The 27,181-nt window shown below is 34.9% G+C and overlaps 1 protein-coding gene across 1 annotated transcript in view; it reads left to right on the top strand.

Annotated features, from left to right (window-relative positions):
• The window catches only part of LEKR1 (leucine, glutamate and lysine rich 1), a 225,258-nt gene that overhangs the window by 178,983 nt on the left and 19,094 nt on the right, over positions 1–27,181 (top strand). The window contains exons 10-11 of the mRNA XM_025376590.1: positions 12,739–12,832; positions 24,755–24,919. Of these exons, the coding sequence (XP_025232375.1) occupies positions 12,739–12,832; positions 24,755–24,919 (259 nt within the window). The remainder of the gene's footprint in view (positions 1–12,738; positions 12,833–24,754; positions 24,920–27,181) is intronic.

Raw genomic sequence — 27,181 nt, 5'->3', positions numbered from 1 at the left:
AAAAATGTCCTAAATTCTCTATAACAAATGTACAAATATATTTTATGAGGACATATGTGTTTAAGCTTGAAGACTGCCTACATATAGCACTTGGAGAAATTCGCTTACGCACTACCATGTGGCCTACAACCATACAGCCGGAACACACACTGTTTATAATAGCTCTCATACCCTTTGCATTCCTAGATGCTGTATTATCTTTATCTTGGTAAACTCCAAGAAAAAATACAGAAAAAGACTTACTGTGATCAATTTGCCCATAACATGATGGGAATAATGAAGAGTGTTGTTTGAGGAAAAGCTTAGTCATAATAAAAGTTAGGTGCAAGTTGCTTATGTGTAAATTATTCTGAGATATAAATAATATACATCTGCATCTGTTTGGCAGTCTCTCTACTTATGTATCTTAAATGCAGTTTACTAAATTGCCCCCATTTTCCCATAAAGCATAATTTTTAGGCTACAGGGAAGGATTTTATCCACTTCTTTCACCCCCACCTGCATTTCATTAACTTCTCTTTTGGCCTCTCCTCTCTCCATCTTTTTCTTTTTAGTCAAAAGCTATGAACCCTCACTGATACAGTTTGGCTGTGTCCCCACCCAAATTTCATCCTGAATTACAGTTCCCATAATCCCCATGTGTCATGGGAGGGACCCAGTGTGGGTGATTGAATCATAGGAGCAGTTACCCCCATGCTGTTCTTGTGATAGTGAGTGAGTTCTCACGGGATCTGATGGTTTTATAAGGGGCTTTTCCCCCTTTGCTCGGCACTCACTCCATCCTGCCACCCTGTGAAGATGGTGTCTGCTTCTCCTTTGCCTTCCTCCATGATTGTAAGTTTACTGAGGCCTCCCTAGCAATGCGGAACTGTGAGTCAATTAAACCTCTTTCCTTTATAAATTACCCAGTCTCAGGCAGTTCTTAATAGCAACAGGAAAACAGACAGACAATATACTCACTTCAGAAAAGTATACACAAAACCCAGCACATTATTTCAAGAGGTTTGTAGAGTCTCCTGTTTTCAAATATATGGCAGGACCTCATGATTAAACATACCTGCTTTCTCATTTTCTCTCTATCCCTTCTTCTGTCTCCTCTCTCCTCTCCCTTTTTCTCCCCTCCCCCTTTCCTTTCTCTTTCTCAAGCTCTTTCACCTATCCACAGGTTTCACAATGAGGAGCCCTCTAAATGTTTCTGTAGACATTATCTTATCTTGTTTTCAAGGAACCCTGTGCACAATGCCATGCACCATTTTGTGAGGCTCAGTGGAAGGGCTAAGGGGGACAGGAGGCCAGCCTGGGCTCTGCTATCATAGCTACTTGCCAGAGGAAGGGGTTCACTTTTCTTGCATAAGTTTGTCATCCTTACCAAGCCCTGTGTCCATAGGTCTTCCCTCAGACCAAGGGAGCACTTTTTCTAATTCACCAACCCAGAAGAGAAGTCATTTCCAAATTTGCACAAAGTCACTGGCTAGCAACCACACCTGCCTCACTGGTGAAGCAGGTGTCATTTTCCACATTTTGGAGATGAGGACATTAATGTTAATTTAACTGAGGCTAAATTTCTTGCTCAGGGTCACATCATTGGCAAAGACAGAAATCAAGCTCTGTTGGGTCTGACCTTATAACTCATGTTCTCTTCTCTACCGTTTGCACAATTCCCTCAGTATTTGTCTTGAAGGGCTAAGTTTTGTCATTCTTTCTCAGTGTGACACCTTTCTGAACCATGTTGTAACACTGAGTCTTTAGGAGACTCACAGTCCTGCAAAAAAGCAATGCTCTTTTTGTGTCCCTTCTCCTCTCCTCTCAATTTCTTGTTCACCCCCACCCCCTCAGTATTCTTCTCTTCACTCGATAAATATGAGATGCTGTCTTCTGCTTCCTAGTGCCTTGGTAGAATCAGAAGTAAAGCTATATCTTCAGATGGAAAGTAGAATAAAAACAATTCACAGCTACTTTCTAAAATTGTAAACTAAGTGGTTAGTTATTTCATTCAGGCTTGTCATATTTTCATAAATTCTAGAAGCAATGACTAGTGATTAGCTATATCTAGTATTAGATATGAAAAAGGATTAAGAAGTGATGCAAGGTAAACACAGAGTAAATCCCAACTTGACCACTGTTAAGCTTGGGCAATTAAGGCTTCTTTTCCCTATCTGTAATGTGGACATTTTAATAATAGCTATCTTCTTGAGAATTTTAAAATATTGTGCCTGGTAGGTTGTAGGTACTCAGAAAGTATTAGTTTCCTCTCTTTCATCTTTCTTTAGATTGCTAACCCCTTAAAGCACCATGTCGTATTAATTTTTATTCCCTGCACTGGCCATGTAAGATATTCAGTAAATATCTGTTGAATTCATTATTATCTGCTTTACTCCTACAGTTGTAAAGATCAATCCTTGGAGTGATTCCATTTGGATGCTGATATAGTTAGGCTTTGTATCCCCACCCAAATCTCATCTTGAATTGTAATTCCCATAATCTCCACATGTCAAGGGAGAGCCTAGATGGAGGTAATTGAATCATGGGGGCAGTTTCCCCCATGGTGTTCTTATAATAGTGAGTGAGTTCTCATGGCATCTAACGGTTTTATAAGGGGCTCTTCCCCCTTTTCTTGGCACATCTCCTTCCTGCTACATTGTAAAGAATGTGCCTTGCTTCCTCTTCATCTTCTGCCATGATTTGCCATAAGTTTCCTGAGGCCTTCCCCAGCCATGCTGAACTATGAGTCAATTAAACCTCTTTCCTTCATAAATTACCCTGTCTCAGGTATGTCTTTGTAGCAGTGTTCAAACATACTAATGCAGATGCTAATCTGTTAGTTTAAAGCATTATGAAATGTTCTAAGTAATAATTGAAAACAATAAGTCTTATCAGGTTTTTTTCTCCAAGACTCACCTCTTTCTCTGATTTCCTATACATCAACAGCTCTCAGAACAAGAGGCTTGCCAAGCGTCTTATGTTATCACACACTTACTGCTTTTAACAGAGGCAGGAGTTATGGCAAAATCAAAATTATCTATTTGATTGACAATGTGAAGACATCTCTAAAAGAACAACTTGTGAAACAGAATTTAAAACTGTCATTTTGGCATTATGGTTTGACATTTGTTTGCAGTTATGTTTTTAACTGCAATTAAGAGAATCTGGATTTGCATGTACATAAGAAATTAAGATTCTCATTTTCTTTTTGGTCCAAGAATTTAATAAAGTTTTAAAAATAAATACTCTTAATTGTGAGTAAGTCCTAATTTACCTATTGTGGCAACTCCAAAAAATTTAATTTTAAATCTATCTGGTGAAATTTCAGGGTAGAATGTCGACAGCCACACCTCCCTCTGAGATATGCAAAGCAAAGACAGCATGACATACTGCTGGCTGGCATAAGCTTGAGCTAGCTTTGTCACTTGTGAATCATGTCACCTCAGATAGTCATTTATCACTCAGGTCTTCATTTCTTCTAAAACTGAGGGAGTTGTATTAACATATTTCTAAGGAATGAAAAGAAAGAACTACTATATCCCCAGAGAATAAAACAGTGCCAGACACATAGTCGGCACTCAATATTTGCTGTAAGGGATGGATGCGTGCATGGACGAGAATGAATTTAATTTCTATCAAACAACTGATCACGGAATTTAAAACTGGGAAGCTCCAGTTTTTCTTTCAGGCCAGAGAGCTTTTGACTTTCAAAAATCAGACCTAGGAGTACAATGAGAACTCCGGGATTCCAGTGGTAATCTTCTTTATTAAATTCTTAGTAAAATTTAAATTTAGGATCTAAATCTGTGTTGTTTCCTATAATTCTAAAACATCAATATCTCTTGAACTGATTCTAGAAAAAAAGTCAGATAACTAAATAGCTATATGTTTTCAGCTACTTATAACATGGAAAAATATGTACTATGCCTTTATAATAAATATTTTATTTCTCGTAATTCCTCTAAATTTCTAGCAAAAAGTCCTGCTTGAGTCAGAGTTGGTCCTTCATAGTTTTTGTCAACATGAGATTGTTTTCTCTTTACCAGTGTCCTAAGATTGTTTTATGATCTTGAACAATGTGTGAGCACCGCCATGGTTGTACTGTACAAGTGTGATTTTTATTTTTGGAATCTAGATTATCTTTTTCACACATATAATCAGTCCTGTATACGTTACTCACTGCCCATTCCATTCTAATCAAGAACAATCAGTGCATATAATATCATGTATAATTATTCTTTCTGCTTTATCCCATTAAAGAGTCTCACTGGAGATTTCTTAGAGTCAGGAATGGAGGCTCAGCAGGGAATCAAGGAGGTATAAAAGCCCTTCTCATTTCTGTCACCATAATATCAAGCAAAATTATCATCACAGATACAAATTTATATTTTCATAACAATTTACTCAAAATACTATATACTTTATTAGAAATGTCATAAAGAACTTCATAATTCCTGGAAAATTCAGTGGATAATCATCACTTCGTTAACACTGTTTGCATCCTAGTTTACTATATTTTAGCTCCTATAATCTACTAGACTTTTAAAGTTTTTCTTCTAAAAAGTTACATTTAACATGAGTTCCATGCACTGAGTCCATCAGAGGAATGCATTTGGAATGGATTCTACTTTTTGTGGTATCAAAATTGTAACTATATCCAGGGAGACTGAAATTCAAGCATCTCAAATATTCAGTACCATCTACTTTATAGTAAAGGTAGCTTCTAATGTATTCACAGGCACTCTCAGGAGATGCTCATTTGGATTTTCTAATCAATAAGACTTATTTTCCAACAAGAAACCTAATTTAAGAAATTAAGTGGATCAAATTGTTAGGCTGTCTGGACACTTCTATCAAGCATGTGACTAGACACATTTATTCTATGATCCTGGCTTTGAAAACCAGGTGAAGTGCTACTTTATTTCCATTGACAGTTGCTCCTTAGCTTGATCAAGTTACTGTCATGATATTCTCATATTATTGCTAAAGCTGTATAGTATCACTTATAGGAAGATATTGTATTAGTTTCCTATTGCTGCTATAACAAATGACCACAAATTTAGTGACTTAAAATAACACAAATTTATTGTCTTACAGTTCTGGAGGTCAGAAGTTCAAATGAATCTTAAGGGGCTAAAATCAAGGTGGCAGCAGGACTGGTTCCCTCTGCAGGATCCAGAGAAGACATTCCTTACATCTTCCATCTGTTACAAGTTATCAGCATTCGTTAGCTTCTGGCCACATGAATCCAATCTCTGTTTCATTGTCATATAACCTTCCCCCACACTAACCCTCTTGCATCCCTCCTATAAGAGGACCCTAGTAATTACTCTTAGGGCCCATTCAGATAATTCAAAATAATCTCCTCACCTCAAGATCCTTAACTTTATCACGTCTACGAAGTCCCTTTTCCCATATAAGGAAACATACTCATAGATTCAGATATGGACATCTTTGGAGGCAATTATTCAGCCTATCACAACTGTGATAAGCTAAAAATATCTATTATCAACCCTATAGCAACCACTAAAATAAAACTAAACAAAGAGCTATAGCTAATAAGCCAACAAAAAAGATAAAATTGAATCATATAATATGCAAAATCTGAGAGAAAACAGAAAGAAGGGAAAGAGAAGAAAAAGCAGATGGGAAAAATAGGAAAGAAATGGCAAAATGGTAGATTTAAGCCTAACTGTATCAATGATTAAATTAAATGTAAATTGTCTAAACATTCTAATTAAAATGCAGAGATTATCAGATTGTATAAGAAAATAAGATTTAGATATATGCTGCCTGCAGAAAACGTATTTTAAATATAAAGACATATGAGGTCAAAAATAAAAGAATGGGAAAAGATCTAACAGGCTGACCCTAATCAGAAAGCTGTAATGGGTTTACAAAGTAGATTTCAGAACAAAAAAATTTACCGGAAGTAAAGAAGTTCATTTTATAATTATAAGTAGGTCAATTCATCAGGAGGACATAACAGTTCTAAATATTTGTACATCTAATAACAGACCTTAAAAATATAGGAAGCAAAAGCTGGATGGAATTCCAAGTAGGCAAATTCACAATTATTGTTAAAGATGTCAATACCCCCTCTTCATAGCTGATAAAACAAGTAATAGGACAATCAGTAGGCTATAGAAGACTTGAACTTTGTAATCAATTAACCTAATTGACATTTATACAACATTTCACCCAACAACAGCAGAATACACATTTCCCCCCCCCCCGTGGTTATACAGATTACTCATTGAGACAGACTGTATAATTGGGACATGAAATAAAACCAAAGAAATGTTAAAGGATTTAAATAATACAAAGTACAGTATGTTCTCTTCTCACAGTGTAATTAATATAGAAATCAAATACAGAAAATTATCTGGACAGTCCCCTAAATATTTGTAAATTATTTAACAATTCTAAATAATACAGTGGTCAAATAAAATATCAAAAGGGAAATTAGAAAGTATTTTGAACTAAATGAAAATAAAAACATCAAAATTCATGGGATGTCACCAAAGAAAAACTTAGGGACAAATGTCTATGTGAAAAAAAAAAAAAATCAGCTTCCACTTTAGGAAATTAGAAGAAGAGGCGAGGGGAAAAAATCCCAAGATAGGCAGAAGAAAGTAAAAAATATCAGAGTTGTAATCAATGGAAAACAGAAAAACAATAGACAATATCAGTAAAACAAAAATTTGTTTCTTTGAGATCAATAAAATTAATAAACCTCAAGGTAGACTAATCAGGAATAAAAAAGGGAAGTCAAAAATTGCTAATATCAGAAATAAGAGGGATGATAACTACTACAGATCTGTCAGATATTAAGATGATAATAGAGAAATATTATGAACAGCTTTATAATAAATATTACGAACAGCTTTATGTCATTAATTTTGACAACTCTGATGAAATGGACAAAATTTTTTAAACAAACTACCAAAGCTCACTAAAGAAGAAATAGATAACGTGAATAGTTCTATATCTTTTAAAGAAATTGAATTTGTAATTTAAAGTCTTCTCACAAAGAAAACTTCCAGCCCAGAGGTTTTACCAGTTAATTTTACCAAACATTTAAAGAAAAAATAATACTATTTATACTCAAACTGTTCCTGAAAATTGAATAAGAAAGAGCAATTCCCATCTTAATTTATGAAGTCAGTATTACTCTGATAACAAAACCTGACAAAGACATAACAAGAAAATTAACAGACCAACATTTCTAATGAGCATTGATATAAAAATTCTAAACAAAATTTTAGCAAATTGAAGGGGCTAAAATCAAGATAACATATAAAAAGGAAATAAATCATGAATAAGTGGAGTTTATCGTAAGAGTATAGGATTAGTTTAACATAAAAATTAATGACATTCAACAGATAAAAGAGATAAATTCAACTTCATCAAAATTAAAAACTTGTTCTTCAAAAGACACTTTAAGAGAATGAAAATAAAAACCACAGACTGGAATAATATATTTGCAAAGGATCTATATAATAAAGGAGTTTTTCTATAATATACAATGATATTTAGAAACTCAGTTATATGAACATAAACATCCTAATAAAAAATGAACAAAAGACTTGAATAGACACCACCAAATATATGCAAATGACCAATAAAATAAGCACATAAAGTGATGCTCCGTATCATTACTCATTAGGGAAATGCAAACTAAAACCACAATGAGATACTACTATACATTTTTAGAATATGTAAAAACTTAAAACCTGAAAGTATCAAGTGTTTACAAAGATATGGAGGAACTTGAACTCTTATAATCTACTGGTGGGTAAATAGTACAAGTTATTAGAAAAAGAGTTTGGAAGTTTCTTTAAAAGTTAAATGTATACCTATCTTGTTACCCAGCCATTTCATGCCTATGTATTTACCCAAGACAAATGAAACCATATATCAATACAAAAACTTGTACACAGATATAGAAAGCAGCTTAATTTATAATAGCCAAAATATATACAACAACCTAAATGTTAACCAACAGATGAATAGATGAACAGATTGCAGTGTATCTGTACAATGGAATACTACTCAGCAATGAAAATGAATGAACTATCAATAAGGTACAACCTGGATGAATCTAAAATACGCTGAGTAAAAGATGCCAGACCAAAAAAAGAATATACTGTATGATTTCAGAATCATATATTTTCAGAATATACAGTATTTCAGAATATATCTACATATCCCGAAAATGCAGACTAATCTATAGTGACAGAAACCAAAGCATTGATTGCCTGGAGGAGAGGGCCTGGATTACAAAGAGGCGGCTGGGAGTGGTGGCTCACGGCTGTAATCCCAGCACTTTGGGAGGCTGAGATGGGCAGATCATGAGATCAAGAGATCGAGACCATCCTGGCAAACACGATGAAACCCCGTCTCTACTAAAAAATACAAAAAAATTAGCCAGGCGTGGTGGCGGGTGCCTGTAGTCCCAGCTGCTTGGGAGGTTGAGGCAGGAGGATGGCGTGAACCTGGGAGGCGGAGCTAGCAGTGAGCCGAGATGACACTACTGCACTCCAGCCTGGGCCACAGAGCGAGACTCTGTCTCAAATAAATAAATAAATAAACAAAGAGGCAACCCCCTTAACCACCCACCAACATCTACAGACCATAAGGAAGTTGATAAAGCTGTTGGTGTCTCAAGGGCAAAACCTAATAGCTTCTTCAGACGTGGCCAAGCCAGGTAATGAAAAAGAGGCACATTTCAGACAGGCAAGCTAGGAGGAGCTATGGCAAAAATTGAATTTAGAAATTACTGTCAGTAAAAAGAATCACAGTCCAAGCAAGAAATGTTTCCGTCCTTTAGGGTAGGTTTCCTGTGGGATTTCAGAGTTGTGATGGAGTCCATTGGTGCCAGTCAGGTGACTTACAGTGCACCTCCCAGTGAGAGGACAATGCTATCCACACCTGATTGCCATCAGACTTGGTCAATTGATTTGTTCGGCCATTGAAATGTGAGAGAAGTGATATATACCAGTTCCAAGTAGAAGCTCTAAGAGATTCTATGTTTTGGCTTTGTTTTGTTTTGTTTCTTGCCACAATAACAGCATTCTCAAGTGAGAGCTGCTCACTGGGCTATATCCCAAAATGTGGAGCAAGGAAGGAGATAACACCTAATCCAAGAAAAATAAACTTTGGTATTGTAAGCCACTGAGAGTATATACATGTTAAATTTAAGATGTTTCTAAAATAAAGTAAAACAGTCAGGTGGAGAGTTGGATACGTGAATCAGATACTCAGGAACAGATCTGAGCTAGAGATAAAATTTGGGAGCTGTCATCAGCTAGATTACATTAGAGGAAGATGACTCTGCAAAGGAGACAGGAATGGCCAGATGTTTGGAAGAAAGCCCTGAGTAAAATTTTTAATGTATTCTCACTTTTGCTGTCCTCATTCTTTATTCCTTTTGTTTCACTTCCATTTTTCCAGCCTAGAGACTAATGTGCAAGCATCAAGCCTGCTGGGTCTGCCTCACACGTTAATAGATCTCCTTTTTACATTTGCTGGATTTTGAGCACAGTTTGAACAGTGACTCTTCCTTCCTAATTCACCTCTATATCTCCAGGGCTAGATGACACTGCCTTGTTCAGAGAGCACAGTAAACCCCACCACTCAAGAGAGAGACCGACAAGTCACCTGCACATTCCTTCACCTTGGTTTTTACCTTGAATTCTCTTTCTTCCACGTGCACATTCTACTCTGTGCTCTGGCTATATCAATAATTGTTTTTCTTTATAAGTTTTGAGTAGATACATTGAAGGTTTGCATAGGTATCAAATATAAAGAGCTACAATACAGTGAACATCTGTGTATCAACCACACGGTTTAGGAAAAAGAACCTTACCATTATCTTAGAAGTTTTCTTTTGCTTCTCCCCAATTCCATCTCATTCACTCCTTCCTCAGAGAAAACCACCAGCCTGCATTTTGTGGTTCTCAACAAATGAGGAATAGAAGGAAACTTCCTAAAACTGATAAAGAGCATCTACAAAAACCTACAGATTACATCTATTGTGTCCATGTTTCTCTATATAATTTTACCAAGCATGTTTGTATTCCTAAACAATGTTAGATTTTGCATGTATTTTATCTTCACATAAATAAAACCATTCCATATGTATCATTCTAATTTGTTCTTTGTGCTCAATATTATGTTCCTGGGATTTGTTTGTAAAGTTTCATGTAGCTGAGGATTATTCATTTCTTCATCTATATTGTATGTTAAGGTATACCACAATTTATGCTGCTTTAGCCTTATTCCATTCATTTTGATAGTAATTAATAATTTCATTATTGTTCAGTTCAAAGGATATTAAAATACCAATTGTGATGTTTATTTGACTCATGAACTATTCAAAAATACATTTTAAAAAATTTTCAAATACCTGAAGCTATTTATCTTTTGTTACAGACATTTCTTTGTTTTCATGGAATATACATTATCACATTGCTGTTCTGTAGAAGTATTATGTTATACTTCTACATATGTAATTTTAAAATGCTTAGTTGCCACATTAAAGACTAAAAATAAACAAGTAAAATCAATTTTAATTATTTAACCCAAACTATCCAAAATATTATTTAAATATGTAATTGTCTTAAAATGTTATCACAGGTATTTAGGTTTTTTGTACTAAATTTTCAAATTGGTATGTATTCTACATTTATAGCACATCTTGAACTGGCCACATTTTAACTGCTCAGTAGTTACATGAAACTAGTGGCTACCATATTGAATAATGCAGGTTATAGTATAACCATTGTTTGAAATTAACTAAAACTTACTTTTTGTCCTAGAAGTGGTCAATTCCATATGAGCTGGAAAATAATGATGTATTTATCCACTAATTGTTTACAAGGTTCTAGATGTGAACCTTAAATCTGTCTTATGAACCTTAAGTCTCCTGTATCTTTAATGAACTATTTATTTGCTTGACCCTGGATTGCTACATTACACAACTGTAGCAAAGACATTCACATAGCAGTCTAGAGTTGTGCAGTTTATACTTCCATTGGCATATGTGGTGGTCCTGGGCTGATTTGTCTGTAACTGAGAAATCTGTGGTAGATTCTACCACTAAGGTATGGATTTAAGAATTTCTTTGTACAGTTATATCAAGTTTTGCTTTATATATTTTGAGGCTATTTTAATAGGCACATATAAGTTTAGAACATTCATAGTAAATTAAACTTACCATAATTATCAACTATTCGTTATCTATTTCTTCTTTAGTGAACTTTGTTGGTTGTTTAAAATATTTTGTCCATTTCATCAGAGTTGTCAAAATTAATGACATAAAGCTGTTCATAATATTTATTATAAAGCTGCTCATAATATTTCTCTATTATCATCTTAATATCTGAGGGATCTGTAGTAGTATGATCACTCTTATTTCTGATATTAGTAATTTCTGACTTCTCTTTTTTATTCCTGATTAGTCTACCTTGAAGTTTATTTTATTGATCTCAAAGAAACAAATTTTTGTTTTACTGATATTGTCTATTGTTTTTCTGTTTTCCATTGATCACAACTCTGATATTTTTTACTTTCTTCTGCCTATCTTGGGTCTTGGTATTAGGAAAGGAGGAAATAGTTTGAGGTTACCCCAAAGAAGGAGACTATGTAGAACTTGCTACTGCATGGTTGTGGTAGAAGAGAGAGAAGGAAATGTCAGAGATGATTCAAACCTTCAGAAATGACCCTTGAAGGTTTTCAGAAGTCAGGAGGAAATAAAAGATTGTAGGAGATGATATTTAATTTGGTTTTTGATGTATAAAATTTTTGGTGTTGATGGACCATTAGGGTGGAGATGTTGAACACGCAATTATAAATGAAAGTCACAGGTTTTTGCAGGAGGGTCAGAGCTAAAAGGAAAAGAGTGATGATGGGAAACAAAAGGATTAGGAGAATGAATGAGCAATAGAGAAGAATCACATACATAGAACATAAGAAGAATCATAATGATCATGCAAGAGGGAAGGGTCCCTGATCAATAAGCATACTTTTGCTGCTACTACTGATTTTTTATCTTAATTTCAGTGCCCCTGTGAAATTCTCTCTTGAATTTCCTCCTGTCCTTACTTCCATCCAGAGGATCACAAGCTAAGCATGAAGATCTACTTACGTGGATTAAGATAATAAAGTGATCTTTATGTTTTCGAATTTCTAATATGTTTTATGCTATATTGCATCCCTGACATCACACATCTCTCTACTTAATTTGGTTTGTTCCTATCAATATTTGAGATAAGTAAAAGAAAAGAAAATTTCACAGGAACTGCTAACATGTTAATGTTAATTAACTGCTTAATGACATATCCCAACATATTTTCCTTTTTTAAAGAAACCAAATATTGTCTGGTGCTATTTTAGAATTTAGTCATATACTTTTTGAACCACAACTTGTAACATTTTATTTTATTTTTTGCACACATGAACAGCCAGAAGGCATTTTATTGTATTTGTGACTCTGCATATGTTGTTAGTGTTTATTGTCAAAATAATATCTTACTACTTATTAAGCAAAAATTAAGCCTGGAAAAAATACCATATATGCAGCACTTGTAAATTGCTGTTAATAGTTAAAATGATATGTAGTAGCAGCATATATACTGCTAAAGAAAATAAACAGACTAAGTTTTGAAGTAATATCTTCTGACCCAGGAACTACAACTTAGGAATTGTGTTAGGGGTAAGTATTGACTTATTTGTTGGGTTTATGATTTTCAGGGAATTGATGCTGATTTCACATCAGAAAAGCATCGAGCAGCTGCAAGAAACCCTTAGACAGAAGCTGCTGAGTGATGATAACTGGAAGGAGAAGGTAATGGTAGCGTGGCTTTCATCAGCATGCAACCTATTTGCTTTTTAAAAATTCTGACCATTTGTCAGAAGACTCTTCCAGATAGATTTATTTGCTTCTGTGCACACTTTTGATTCCTTCTGGAATTTCCTAGACCAGACATGCTTATGGAATGTGTCTTTTCCAAAATATTAGACAACATAATGAAAAATTAACAATGATAACACATTTTGGAATCTTGTAAGATAGCTGTTGGTTCTCATGCGAAAGCATATCTTTTTGCTTTTAAATATTTTCTTATTTCCTCATCAACTGTCACAATCTACATTTGATCATATTCTTAAAACCAGGGAAATAATTCTTACAACTTCTCTTCTTCTCCTATAAGAAGATGAAAGAATGGAAAATGACTTAGAATTATTTGGTTTTGGACTTTTGACATATATACCCTGACAAAGTAAAATGAATAAGCATTTAGCTTGCTAGTATTTACAGAGAAATGTTTGCTGTTGGAGTAGAAAAAAAGCTGCATTGGTTTTGGTCTTTGGTCTTTTTTGTAGTTTTCAAAGTTTCAACAATGAATAGGTATTACTTTCATAATTTTAAATAATAAAAGTAATATTTTAAAAATTGTTAGTCCGTACCTTCTCAGGTCATCCACAGCTCTAGTCATTGAGTTAAAAGCAGTCATCTTTCTGCCATAAACTTCCAGTACTCCTTGATTGATCCCTGGGCCATATTCTACACACTGACCCAAAGCATTCCCAACTTACTCTCTTCCATGACTGGTATCTATGCCTAGCACTGGCCTTCTGCCTTAGTTTTCTTATTATGCCTTAAATTTTCCTCTAGAAATGGAGCTGGTTGCCAAAATTCAGATTGTTTGACTGAAGTCCCGACAACTTGTTTGGGTTTTATCAGATTCTTCTCCTTGGGGATTGAACCCCATAACTTGTAGCCTCAGCAACAAGCAGTGGCCTCCTTCAAACTAACATCTCTACTAGGAATCCCTCACTCTACCATCCAGCATACTGAAACCCTTTAGGTATTCTTGCTGGCTCAGGACAATTTTAAATTTGTCGCTTTCATTTCCAGTCTTCAAACAGTTGGCCATACTCAGCCAACAGTAGCCCTCTAAAAATAAGTACCCCTTCCCTTCTCCATCAGGGTACACAGTCAGGATATAGTAAAAATGATCACTGTAACAATAGTACCACATGGACCAAAACAAAATTGGAGAATATGGATTAATGTTGCTATTTGTGTCTCATTCTTATTTTGTTTTATTTTGTAGCATAAGCCTTTTCTTTTCCTTCTTCTCTGAGGCCCAGCTTCTTTAATTCTTTCTTATTTTAATTAGCCTCAGGGTATTCAACTAACAGGTCTGCACTTATTCACTTTCCCTATTCTTACCAATCTATGTGTAAAAATTGAAAAAGAAGATTATCAGCCCTATTTTGTATAATCCAAAATATTCAAATTAGAACAATGAAAGATTGTTTATCCATCCAACTGATAGAATAGTTTAACACTGTGGTTAAGATCTAGTGAGATCGTCTCTCATACCTACTCTTTAAGGGACTAGAAATTAAAGCAACCTCTTTGGAAAGCAGTTTGTCAATATGTACCGAGATATTGTAAACTTCCCATGTTTTGACTCAGAAATTTTACTAATGGAATTAATGTGGATAGAGATTCAGAGTCATTCCGCTTCTCAAACTCCTGAGCTCCTTCTCTTAATATGATGGAGTAAACTTTCCTGCTTTTGCTTTTGTAGAAATTTCCCATCTCCATATTCATACCCCACTAGGGGTTTTCGGATACATTTCGCTGGAGAAAAAGTCTCTGTTTATGATCCCCTCTAGTACTTCTGTTCAGTGTACCCTGTCTTGAGGTGCTAACAGAGTAGAACAAGTTAGTGTTAGCATCTGACATATAAAAGCATTTATGTTCTTGCTTTATGCTATTAAGTTAATTTGGTGGTAAAAATAATTCTATATAATATTCTATAAGTTCTTGCTAGGACCATGATATCTTTCTAATGAATTAATGATATTGCAGAGGTATTTTGGCATGTATAATTTTCTATAGTATAAATGGATATTTCATTTGGTTGAAAGGACATGACTTCTTGTTAATAAATGTTATAATTTAGCTAGCAGTAAATCAAGATCCAGACCAGGAAAGCAAAGGACTAATAATTATGCCTTGGCTATGTTAGCTATTGAGACTATGAATAAAAAGTTATCTAAAAGTCTTCTCATGAGAAAGGAGAATCATTAATATGACATTGTCGTCTCTTTCTTGGGTCACTGTGCCTTTGCCAAAGAATGAAATGTTCTTTTTACAAATATATAATACACATATTAAAATAAACTTCATGGATTAAATGGTTTTAACATGCAAAAAAGTAGATAGCAATTTGTGTCTGTGCTTAATTATTTTAGAGTATGTAAAAAGCACATAATAAGATCAATAGTTGCTATGTAACAAGGATGGCACATTTTTAAATAACTACATATTTACTAATTGTCATGGATCTTTAAGTATTACTACTTGAAGAAAGCAAATTAATGTGCATGCTGAACCTTTAAAATTGGTTTTAAGTGTACAATGTTGTTACTATTTAGTTAAAATTTTGTAATTGAAAAATCCTATAGCCACACTGCTTACATAATCAACTTACATTATTTAATCACTATCACTTTTTAGTGCAATAAACAAATTCTAAGCAAATATTTTCTTAGATTATCATCAAGACATCACACTTAAGAACATTTTAGAATTGCACTAATGACCTCATTTAAAATAGTACATAGAGCTTTTGAGAAACCAGTAGTTAAACAAACAAAAACCTTATTTATTGACAGAAGCAACTAGATTGAGAGTGAAAATGCAGGTGAGAAAAGTTTACTTCAAGAAATAGTCAATTTTCAATTTTGAAGGAAGGCAAAAAAAAAAAAATCTCAAATTAGTTTTCAAAATTGAAGAACCAAATGACCTAATAATTCCTAATGTATTTTAGTATGCTATTATTAAAATTAAAAGGGATAATTTCTGACATACAAAATGTGACACAGATGTTATTTATAAAATATCAATTTTAATTTATGTGTAATAAACATAGATCAGAGGAATATTGAGGACATGCTTTAATTTTAATATTTTTTAAAATGCAGTTTTAGAAATTGAATTAATAAAATCTGAAAATTTTGGGTCAGGAGTGGCCAGCAGAGATCATCTCATAAACCACTAATCTAGATAACAAAATTTGTCTCTATTAATAATGTAATTTTCATTATCATGACATTATTATTTCCATTTTGCACATTACAAAAAAGACTTAGAGAAGTTGAGTAATTTACTAAAGCTATAAAGGCAGGAAATGAGCTGAGAATCAATTTCCATGTATCTAAATACAAAGTTCCATATTTCTGCATTTGGCCAAGATGGAGTGACAGGGACCAAATTTACCCTCCTACCTAAAACAAATAAAACAGTGAGGAAAAGATAGAAAACAATGGTTTCAAGACATTGGACATCTGGCAATGAAAGACAGCGATTCCTGGAAACAGAAGACAAACAAGGTGAGCCCTGTGATTGCTATAACTTAGTGTCCTGAAAGACATTTCAGGTCATGGTGCAGGGAGTTGGAATCCAGTTTGAGCCTGTAAGATTCTTTGAGTTGAGGAAACCTTGCAGAGTCCTGGGAGATCATGGTGGCTAAAGTTCACGGATAGTGTTCACAGGAGAGAGAGCTGCACAAAGGAAGAACACTGGAGATCTACAAAGAGTCCCCCCTTGCATATGTTTATGATCAAAGTGTACATGTGGGAAAAGCACACAAAGCCAGGGACAGACCGAGTCAGAGAGAGTATTGAATACTCACACATTGCCAGTGATTTGCATTTCCATCAGCCAGACTGGAAAACCTGTAATTTATAAGGCCTTGGGTAGAGTGCTGAAAAGGGTCTTGCATCACAAGTTGAGAAAAATTAGGCCTAGATGAAATGCTGATTTGATTCTGCCTAATACATTTTAAAAGGCAGACCTAAAATAATCAAGCTGATTTCAAGAAACTTAACTGCATCCTAGGACAGAGCTCAAGAATATTCATAGGAATACAAAAATATCTAGCACCAAACAAAGTAAGTTAACAATGTCTGGCATATAGTGAACAATTGCCATCCATGGAAACATACAAGAAAATAGGGCTCAAAATGAAAAGAAATATCAGTAAATAAAAACTGACCCAGAATGAAAAGAAATATCAGTAAATAAAAACTAACGCAGAAGTGAGAATTAGCAGAAAAAACATTAAAACAAATATGATAACTGTATTCCATATACCCAAAAGCTAAAGAAAAAATTGACCATGTTAAGTAAATGGAAGATAAAAAAATTACTTCCAGTTACTGAATTTTGAGAGACGAAAACTAGATTATCTGAAATTAAAAGTACACTGGATTGGACTGATGGCAGAATAGACATTCCAGAAGAAAACTTTAGTGAACTTGAAGATGCAGCAATAGGAAATCTTTTTAAATAAAACAAGATAGACTCCAAAACAAAAACAAAGAAACAACTCAAAAAGAATATCAGTGAGCCATGAGACAGATTCAAGAGGCCCAATATATCTGTAATTGAAATTCCTGAAGGACAAGAGACAGAAGAGGGAACCAAAAAAAAAAAAAAAGGAAGAAATAATGACTGAAAGTTTTACAGATTTAATGAAAACTAAACACCCATAGTTTTAAGAAGCTCAATAAGCCTCAGGCACAAGAAACCAAGTGCACCAAGGGAAATTATAATCCAGTTGTCCAAAACAGTAATAAAAAGAAATATTTTAAAGCAACTGGATTTTTTAAAGACATTATATAGAGAGGAAAGAAGACAGCAGATTTTTTTTTTTTAATCAGAAACAATGCAAGCAAAAAAAGTAGGATTGAAAGTACTAAAAGAAGGTTAGGGGGGCAGTGAGGAAAGCTGTCAACCTAGAATTCATACCAAGTGAAAAAATCTTTCCTTCAAAAAGCACTGAAAAAATGTATTACCAATAGACCCACACTATAAAAAATGTTAAAAGAAGTCCTTTAGTCAGAAGGAAAGCTATACCAGATGGAAATATGGATCTACACAGGGGAACATAGAAAACCAGAAATGGTAACACTGTGGGTAAAGATATGGGTCTTTTTTCATTATTTAAATTTTTAAAAATATAATTGATGAGATTTATAACATAGAAGCAAAATATATGACAATAATAACACAATGGCTGAGAGGATAGAAGTGGAAATATATTATTACTGTGAGATTCTTATACAATATGTGTAGTGATAGTATCATTAGAAAGTAGACTGTATTGAGTTAAAGACATATTCTCCAAACCCTAAAATTATAGATAATAATCCAATAAAGGAGACAAAATTGAATTTTAAATACCAGTCCTAAAGAAGACAGGAAAATAAGGGAAAGAGAAAAAATATGAGATGGGCCAAATGGAAAACATAGCAAGATAGTAGATTTAAAGCTAATTATATCAATAATCACATTAAATGGAAATGATCTAAACCAGAGATCAGCAAACTTTTTCTATAAAGGACCAATTAGTTAATATTTTTGGTTTTGTATGACATACAGTCTCTGTCACAACCATTCAACCCTGCCATTGTAACATATAAAAGAAACCATAGACAATATGCAAATGAATGGGCATAGCTGAATTTAGTCTGTAGGCCATAGTTGGCTAAGCTCTGGTCTAAATATTCTATTAAAAAGGCAGAGATGTTTATCTTGGATAAAAAATGCAACACCTTACTATATGTTGCCTATAAGAAATGTACTTTAGGATGTGAGGAAGATCTGACTGTGACATCTGTCACACCCTGTTGATTGCCAGGGTTGATCTGGCTGATCTGTCTGGCTAAGCAGGTATCCCCATCCTCCCTTACTGCTTTACATGTGACCTTCTTGAAGCTGCACGTGTTCTGGTGGAAGAGGATGACCTTTCTTGATAGAGGGGGACCATTCTTCTGTAAAGGGTATATGAGTAGCTGTGCTCCTCCCCTGCTAGAACTTCTAAATAAGCTCTCAAGAAATGCACTTTACTATAAAGACACCATAGATTAAAAGTAAAAAAATGGAAACACAAATCAAAAGAAAGCTGGAGGCCAGGCGCGGTGGCTCACGCCTGTAATCCCAGCACTTTCAGAGGCTGAGGCGGGTGGATCACGAGGTCAGGAGATCGAGACCATCCTTGCTAACACAGTGAAACCCCATCTCTACCAAAAATACAAAAAAAAAAAAAAAAAAATTAGCTGGGTGTGGTGGCGGGTGCCAGTAGTCCCAGCTACTCCGGAGGCTGAGGCAGGAGAATGGCGTGAACCCAGGAGGTGAAGTGAGCAGAGATGGTGCCACTGCACTCCAGCCTGGGCGACAGAGCAAGACTCCGTCTCAAAAAAAAAAGAATGCTGGAGTAGCTATATTACTATCAGGCAAAGTAGATTTCAGAGCAAAGAAATCAGAATACTTAATATTTTGCTAGGATTAAAGAAAGATATTTAATAATGACAAAGGGGTCAGTTCACCAGGAGGACATAATAACCCTAAATGTTCATTCACCTAATAACAGAGCTTACAAATACATGAAGCAAAAACTGATAGAACTGTAAGGAGAAATAAATTCACTAATTAGAGCCTAAGATATCAATTCCTTTTCTCAATAATTGATAGAAAAATAGCCAGAGTAAGGATTTATACAATGGAAAATGGTATAAATTTATTAACAGATACATTGAACAATATTGTTAACAAACTTGACCTAAATGATATGTATGGAATTCTCAATTTGACAGCAGAATACACATTTTTCTCAAGTGCACATGACCTTTTACCAAAATCGACATATTTTGGCTTATAAATAAGTCTCAATAAGTTTAAAAGGATTCACGACAAGTATTTTCTCTGACCATAATGAAATAAAATTAGAAATCATTAGCAGATCTGGACAATCCTCAAATATTTTGAAACTAAATAAATACCAAGTCCATTCCCTGAGCCCACTATGCTGTATAGATGTAGGGGTGGAGGGGACAGGTTACATGAAAAAAAAACTAAACACACTGAGCTATAGAGTTCACCAGCAACACTTAAGTATACGTATCCTTTCCACCTTGTAGTTGCTCTATGATCTTGGTGAAGTCACTCACTTCTCTGAGCCTATTTCTTAATCTAGACAATGGGAGTAATACTTCTATTATTATATGTTATTCTCAGAGTTGTTGTAAGAATTAAAAGAGTTAATATATAGAAAGTGTCCTATACCATACCACCCTAGCTTGTATTCATTTACTCAGTGAACATTCTCTCCTTCCATCCTAAGTTCACACAGTTCTTGACAGGATTTGACCTGCAGCCTACATATTCTGATTCCTTAGCATTCATTTTTCAACTGCAAATTCTGTTTTGAATAATCATCTGCTTTTATTATTTATTCAGTAGCTATTTCAGAAATAATCTGACGTATTGTAATAATTTGCAATCAGTATTTTTTTTGTAAAATAGTATAATAATTTACTTTAGGAGATATATCTTTAAAAATTATATATGCATATCAAACATAAGCAAATTATTTGATTCCTACTTTGGCAACTAAAATTCCCATTGGTTTTAAAGGTATCATTGAGTAATAAATGGTCAAACATGGTGTTTGGCTCCATGTTCAATAAGAAAATGATAATAACAAAGTCAACCACAAATATCTCACTTGGAAAATAGTGAAAAGGCAGTATTTTGCATATTGGTATTTATAAAATACTAATTATGCATTTTAACAACAAATACAAAAGAAATTTAAAAACAATGCTCTGAATGCTCTGGAGTCATCTGGAGGCCTTCACCGAGGAGATGGAGTTTGAGCTAGAAGAGGATATAGATAAATAAAAAACAAAAATAATTAAAACCTAGGATGTGTACAAAGGTAATAATTGATTTTACTTTGTGTGAATCTTAAGTTAATGTTACTCCTGCTTTTTTAGAAATCATAATTTTCTCCTTATCAAAATTACTACTAGTTATTGTACAAAGTGGTTCATGCTTTATATGTACGCCATCAACAAATTTATTCATTTTGCTCAAACATCACTCCTGTCATCTAAAATATTTTAAATTATCAGCTCATATCAACATTTAAAAATAAAAACATGGCAAGTTGGCATGAATGCACCTACTCAAAGGCAAATAATACACCCCTTAAGCAAATCATTGTGTTTATGGGCTCATCATTTTGTTCAAACTAATCAGATCATGAAGGAACCAGTAATCTCATTTCTCTGTGCTAACTCGTCAACACATTCAGATGGCTCTTAGCATCCCATTGCAGCTTTCCTAAATGTTTGAAATCCCATGTGAAGCTCATCATTTTGCTTCTCCTTCTCAGACTGTGCAAATTAAAAATCAAGCTAGCAATAGTCAATCATTCTTCTCCCTTTTGTCTACAGTGCTTGTTCTTTCCCACTGTCCGTATATTTATTCCTTCCTTGTTTTGTCTCTTTACCTACAGTAGTTCAAGGAATAGTTCAGGGGCAAGAAGATCTTGCTTTCTAACTCAGGTAAAACAAAACATTCAACTCATTCAAGCCATCAGCCATCACCTTTTCTTCCCTGAATACTTCGTTTCAACTTCATCAAAGGAACCCTGCTGATTTTCTAATTGACCTCATCTCCATAATAATTTTTGAAAACTTTTTTTAAAAGTTCTTCTAAAGTCCTTCTGTCATCTAATTTTTGTCTTGTTCCACCAAGTTTGCATATATTCTCACTGTCTTAATTTGAGCAATCAATTCATATTTGGAAAGATGTCGTTTTGTCCTAAAATAGCTATTGAACTCTACTAATTAACCACACAAGATTTTTTAAAATACTTGATATCTTAGCACCTCAATACACATTTTTCTTGAGCTTCTCAAAATAGCTTGTTGCTTTTTTATTAATAGTCTCAGAGCATCTTATGAATGATTAATGCTTATATTATTCACTTATTATTGATTACTATTAATAATTATTAAGAACTATGTGACTATTATTTATTAATAATTAATAATTGAATGTTATTGATTATTGACTTTTATATTAATATTATGCCTTCCAATTTTTCCAAATGTTTTACATTTGGTTTCTCTTTTCATATATTCTTGACTTATCTATGCCAGTGTGGTCAAAGCACAGTGATCAAATGAGAAAAGTAGTGGCAGCCAGACTGGAGGAATCCAGGACTGCCACCATATACAGTGTTTAAGTTGCAGCCTGCACCAAGCCAAGGCAGCAAAGGGAGCTGGAATCTAGCCTGTACTCTGCTCATCAAGTCCTATGCCTGGCATGAGACTGTTTTCATCTAAGGAAGGGGTGCTTTGTCAGTTTACACAAAGGTGTCATATGGGCTAGTAGTGGCCCTGTAAAAGCTCATATAGAGGAGTTTTGATATATTAATGCCTTGAGAAACCACAAAGAAGGAATTTAAAAAACCTAATTTATACTTTGTAAAGAATACTGTGCTGTGTGTCGTAGCATGGGTTGGAGCGAAGCAGGAATGAAAGTGAGGCCGGTCAGGAAGTGATGGTGGCCAGAACTAGGTGATCGGGAAGTGCTGATGAAAGTTGAGACATAGAGAAATGGATGCAAAGCATCTTTTGAAGGTAAAATGAACAGGATTTTGTGTTGGATTGGGTGGGGAGGGTAAAGGAGAGAGGTGTGAAAGATGATGTTCCAGTTACTGACTTGAGTAACTAGATGAATGGTAGAGCTGTGTCCTGAAATAAGGGGGAGAAACAGGCTATGGGAGGAGTGTAGTTACAAGATTTCTGGGTCATACAATTCGTTGGAGGCACCTGTGAATTATCTAAATGGCTACCAGGAGGCAAAGTGGATTTACGTACCTGAAATTCAAAAGAATGTCTTCTTTTTTTCTGAGTGCCCCTGAGACTTCCTTTGTCTTCAGCAGTCTGAGAGCAGCCCATCCGAGTAATTCTGTAATTCTGTAATGTTGCTAAAAGATCATCAGTAGCCTATTATCCCAAACAATCCAGAAGTTTATTTTGAAAGGGCTAAAATCCAATACTGTATAAACATAATTACTTTCCCTTAAGGCAGATGCTCAATCTTATACCCAGTACAATAAAACCAATTGACCCCACACTGGGGCTAGTCTTCCATCTAGTATTTTATTTAATGTAAAGGACTTCCTTTAACTTTCTTAGCAAAATTTGTGTCCTTGAACCCTGATTTCATTGTTCCCTTGAGAAATTTAGGTTGATCTCTTTGTCTTGGTGGCCTAAATCACACAGTCACAATCAGTTGTGAGTTTTTCTCCCGATTTACCTGGTTTTGCCCTTTCTTAGAGTTTATAATCCTGGCACAGTGTAAGCCCAGAGCCAGCCTGTCACTGGGATTGCCTTCTCCAGTCTCTCTAGATGAACTCCCAGGAGTAAATTACTCCAGTACTCATAGATTTGTTCTCTTTCCTGTTTCAGTAGGCAGAGCCAAAACCAATGGTTAAAAACCACATGGAGAGAGATGTTGGCTCAACTACAGGAAAAACTGCCTAATGCTTAGTGCTGTCTGAAAATGGAAATGCCTTCTGGGGAAGGAGTGAGTTATAGTTTCTGGAGGTGTGAGGTACCCAGCAGTCAGTCATTTAGTATGGAGTCAGTAGTAGAGACTGAAGGATCAGAGTGTGGAAGTACTCTTCACTGACTATTAAATTCCTACTCATGTTAGAGCTTTACACAGAAGCTGTGCCTCCTTTAATCCTCATAACAACCCCTAAGGGAACTAGTTATAACCCTACCAGGAAGGGTTACAGTCACAAACTTAAGATCACTCAGTTAGCAAGTAGCAGAGCCAGGATTAAGAGCCAGGATTTAAACTCAACTTCATCTGCATCCAGATTTCTTGCTTATTCTTTCCACAATTCATGGAAATGTGAGAGATTGAATTAGGGGATTTCTAAGGTCCCTTCTAGCATTATGATGCTATCTGAGTCAAAGTATGGATACAGATGCTCTTCACCTTTCAGTGGAGTTACATCCTGATAAACCCATCATAAATTGAAGGTATTGTAAGTCAAAAATAGGTACTCTGTAGACATGATGGAATGTGAAAACACAATATCTAAAAAATACTGGCAACACAGTATATACACTGTACAGTATCAGTTGTTTGCCCTCATGAGCACATGGCTGACTGGGAGCTGCAGCCCACTGACACTGCCTAACATCCCAAGAGAGTATCATACTGTGTATCAACAGCCCAGGAAAAGATCAGAATTCAAAATTTGAAGTATAGTCTCTACTGAAAATGCATATTGCTTTCTCACCATTATAAAGTCAAAAAATCAGAAGTCAAACCATTGTAAGTTGGAGACCATCTGTACGGGCATTACTGACTCTTTTCCTTTAATCATCCTTCCCACTTTAGTCACATTAAAATGACAATCCATGACTCCAAAACTTTCTATGACCTCCATCAAGAAAGGGCCACTTGAAAAATCAACATTTGTACTTTGTATTCCCTCTGAGTTTTAAGCAGAACTTAGTCTAAAGCCCTCAAAATCTGCTTAAAAACAAAACTTTAATTTTCTGAGTTGCTGGCAAGGACTGAGTTCACAGTATAAATGAGCAAGTAACTAAGCTTTTAGTATTTCTGAAAACTGTTGTATAGTTCTAACTCCTCTACTAATTTTTCAGGTCTTAGAAGGTGGTGGAATATTTGGCACAAGGTCAGTTTTTCTGGCCCAAGTTTTAAGTCACATAATTTTTTAGAATTTTAAAAATAGTTTAATTAAAAATTTAATGTCAGAACATTTTAAAACTTAGAGTTTGAAAATAAGCTTAATGTACTTATTTTAAGGTAAAATGGTTTTACATGTGTTTTAAATGCCATTTCTAGATTGAAGCAGAACTTGCCAAGGAAAGGGCCCAACACTTGGTTGAATTTGAAGAGCAAGCTCTTCTCTTTAAGGAAGAAACAAAACTGCAACTTGATATTGAAAAAGAAAAACACCAAGATATAATCCAAAAGTATAAGAAAGAACAAGAGGAACTACAAATGAAGGTCTGTAATTATGACGTTCATCATTATTTAACAGATTTGAAACTGCAGATGTTGTATATTTCGCCTTAGAACACTACAGTATTTATGATTCCAGTAGCTTTCACTCATGGTCACTGTGTCTTGGTTTTAGCCAGGCAGGTAAGATGGCTTGGCTAATTCTCCAGAATGGATAACTGAGATAAGTTATACAAGCATGTAATCTAGCTATGTATGGATTTTTTCTACTGGAATAAACTTATTTTTTAAACATCATAAATTATATGACTAAAAATTAGTATGGCTAGATATTTCAACACCTCAAATATCCAGCATCAAAAGATAATGAGGTATTTTACATAATTAAAATTTTCTCAACAACTAAAGCATGTACCCTTTCATTGCAGATGTTTTTCATTCTCAACATTTCTGAATGAAGAGAAATATTTTAAAAATGTAATCACATCTCCCTAAATTTCTTAAGCAGTATGTTCTAAATACTAAAGGTTTTGTTAAAGTTTTCCTGTTTTTATAGGACTTGAGTGTAGAGTGTGTATGTGCATATGTGTATTAATCAAGACCTAGTGTGGAAATAACATTTGGAATACATGCATAAAGAGTCTGTGTTAATTAAGCATCAGACAAGACCTAATGGCTTCTACATTTGTGTACAGGAGATATGGTACATCCATTTCAGTAGTCCATTGTGAACAACAGGCAGCACCAGCTACATGTGTACAACCAGTGCAATAGCACATGGTCCCACACTCAGAAAGGTCTCATGCTTTGGATGTAATGCTCTGCAGGTATACCTTGAAATTCTTAATAAGCTAACTGGGCATAGTGGCTCATGCCTATAATCCTAGCACTTTGAGAGGCCCAGGCAAGAGGATCACTTGAGGCCAGGCATTCAAGACCAGCCTGGACAACATAGCAAGACTCTGTCTCTATTTAAAAAAAAAAAAAAAAAAGATTTAATTAGCCTAGTGTGATGGTTCATACCTGTAGTATGTTCATACCAGTTAATACCCAGGCTACTTGGGAGGCTAATACATGAGGTTCACTTGAACCCAGGAGTTCAAGGCCTCTGTGAGCTATGATCACACCACTGTACTTTAGATTGGGCAACAGAGTGAGACCCCCTTTTCTAAAAGAAAAAAAATTTGTAGTGATTTTTATCTTTGAACTTGAGTTTTGTAAGTGAAATCCTACTGGGGCAATGGAGCATGTGCTACAAGCTTACAGCCTTGGCTCCCCCAAGGTTCTGCCTCCCCTAGAGGGTTCTCACCTCTTGCTTCCTGGCTTCTGATGCCCCAGGCTCCACTGAGTCTCCCCTTTTCTTCCTCCTCTCACTCTGTGACTGCTGTTGCAGCCCTGGGTGGTTCAGGATCCCATCAGCAGGAGAACGCAGACAGGTAAGCTGGAACTTGCCAGATGTTACAGTTTCTCAAAAGAAGTCATAAATCCACATTTTGTAAGTGAAACCTCCTGATCTTTAAATGTTGACTGCCTTTTAAAAAATAAAAACATATTTGTGGTTATGTGAACCTCTTCTCCCAAGGATAACTTGCTTTATTTCAATGTCAGCTCTCCTCTGGGTGATGGAAACCACTGTACAGACCTGACAGTGACCTTCTTCCCTCCTGGATTAATTGAAGATAATAGAATATTAATTTATAAAATTATGAACTATGGTGAAGAGACTTCTCACACAAGTTATTCTTTCTGTAAATTTAACATTTGAAACAAATTTTGGATACACAACTCTTTTTATGTAATAGTTCACAAAGTCCTTGGAACCTTGGTCTGTGAATGTTTTCCAGATTCTTAGTGGGCTAGTTTCTTGTTGTGCTAATATTTATAACATGACAATAATTGAGCGTAAGTAATAAGGATATGTTTCATTAGAAGCAGCTCTTGTTTTGTTGTTTTGTTTTTTAAGGAGAAAGAAAACAAGAGGTCTTTTCCTTTCTAAAGACTTTCATGCTATGAGGAAAAGCTTCTCCAAGTTATTCTCTCATTCATTTATCTAGAGGTACCACCTTGAGAAGCAGTACATTTTCAGAATATTCAGGTCACCTGTGGCTATGAAAGTTTCCATTAAATTAATTAAAATTAAATACAATTTAAATTCAGTTCTTTGGTCACATTAGTCGTATTTCAGGTGCTCAATAGCCAATACTCTTTTTTGAGAGCTATGGTTAGAGTACTTACACCATGGAAATTAGATACAAATATTGCTTTTTTTTCTTTTTTTGAGAGTCAGTTGTTAAACATTTACCAGCA

The sequence above is a fragment of the Theropithecus gelada genome, chromosome 2 (genome assembly GCF_003255815.1).
Source record: "Theropithecus gelada isolate Dixy chromosome 2, Tgel_1.0, whole genome shotgun sequence".
In the NCBI taxonomy this organism is placed as follows: Eukaryota; Metazoa; Chordata; class Mammalia; order Primates; family Cercopithecidae; genus Theropithecus; species Theropithecus gelada.
Note: the sequence above shows the minus strand (reverse complement) of the source record. Positions and strands in the feature narration are given on the sequence as shown.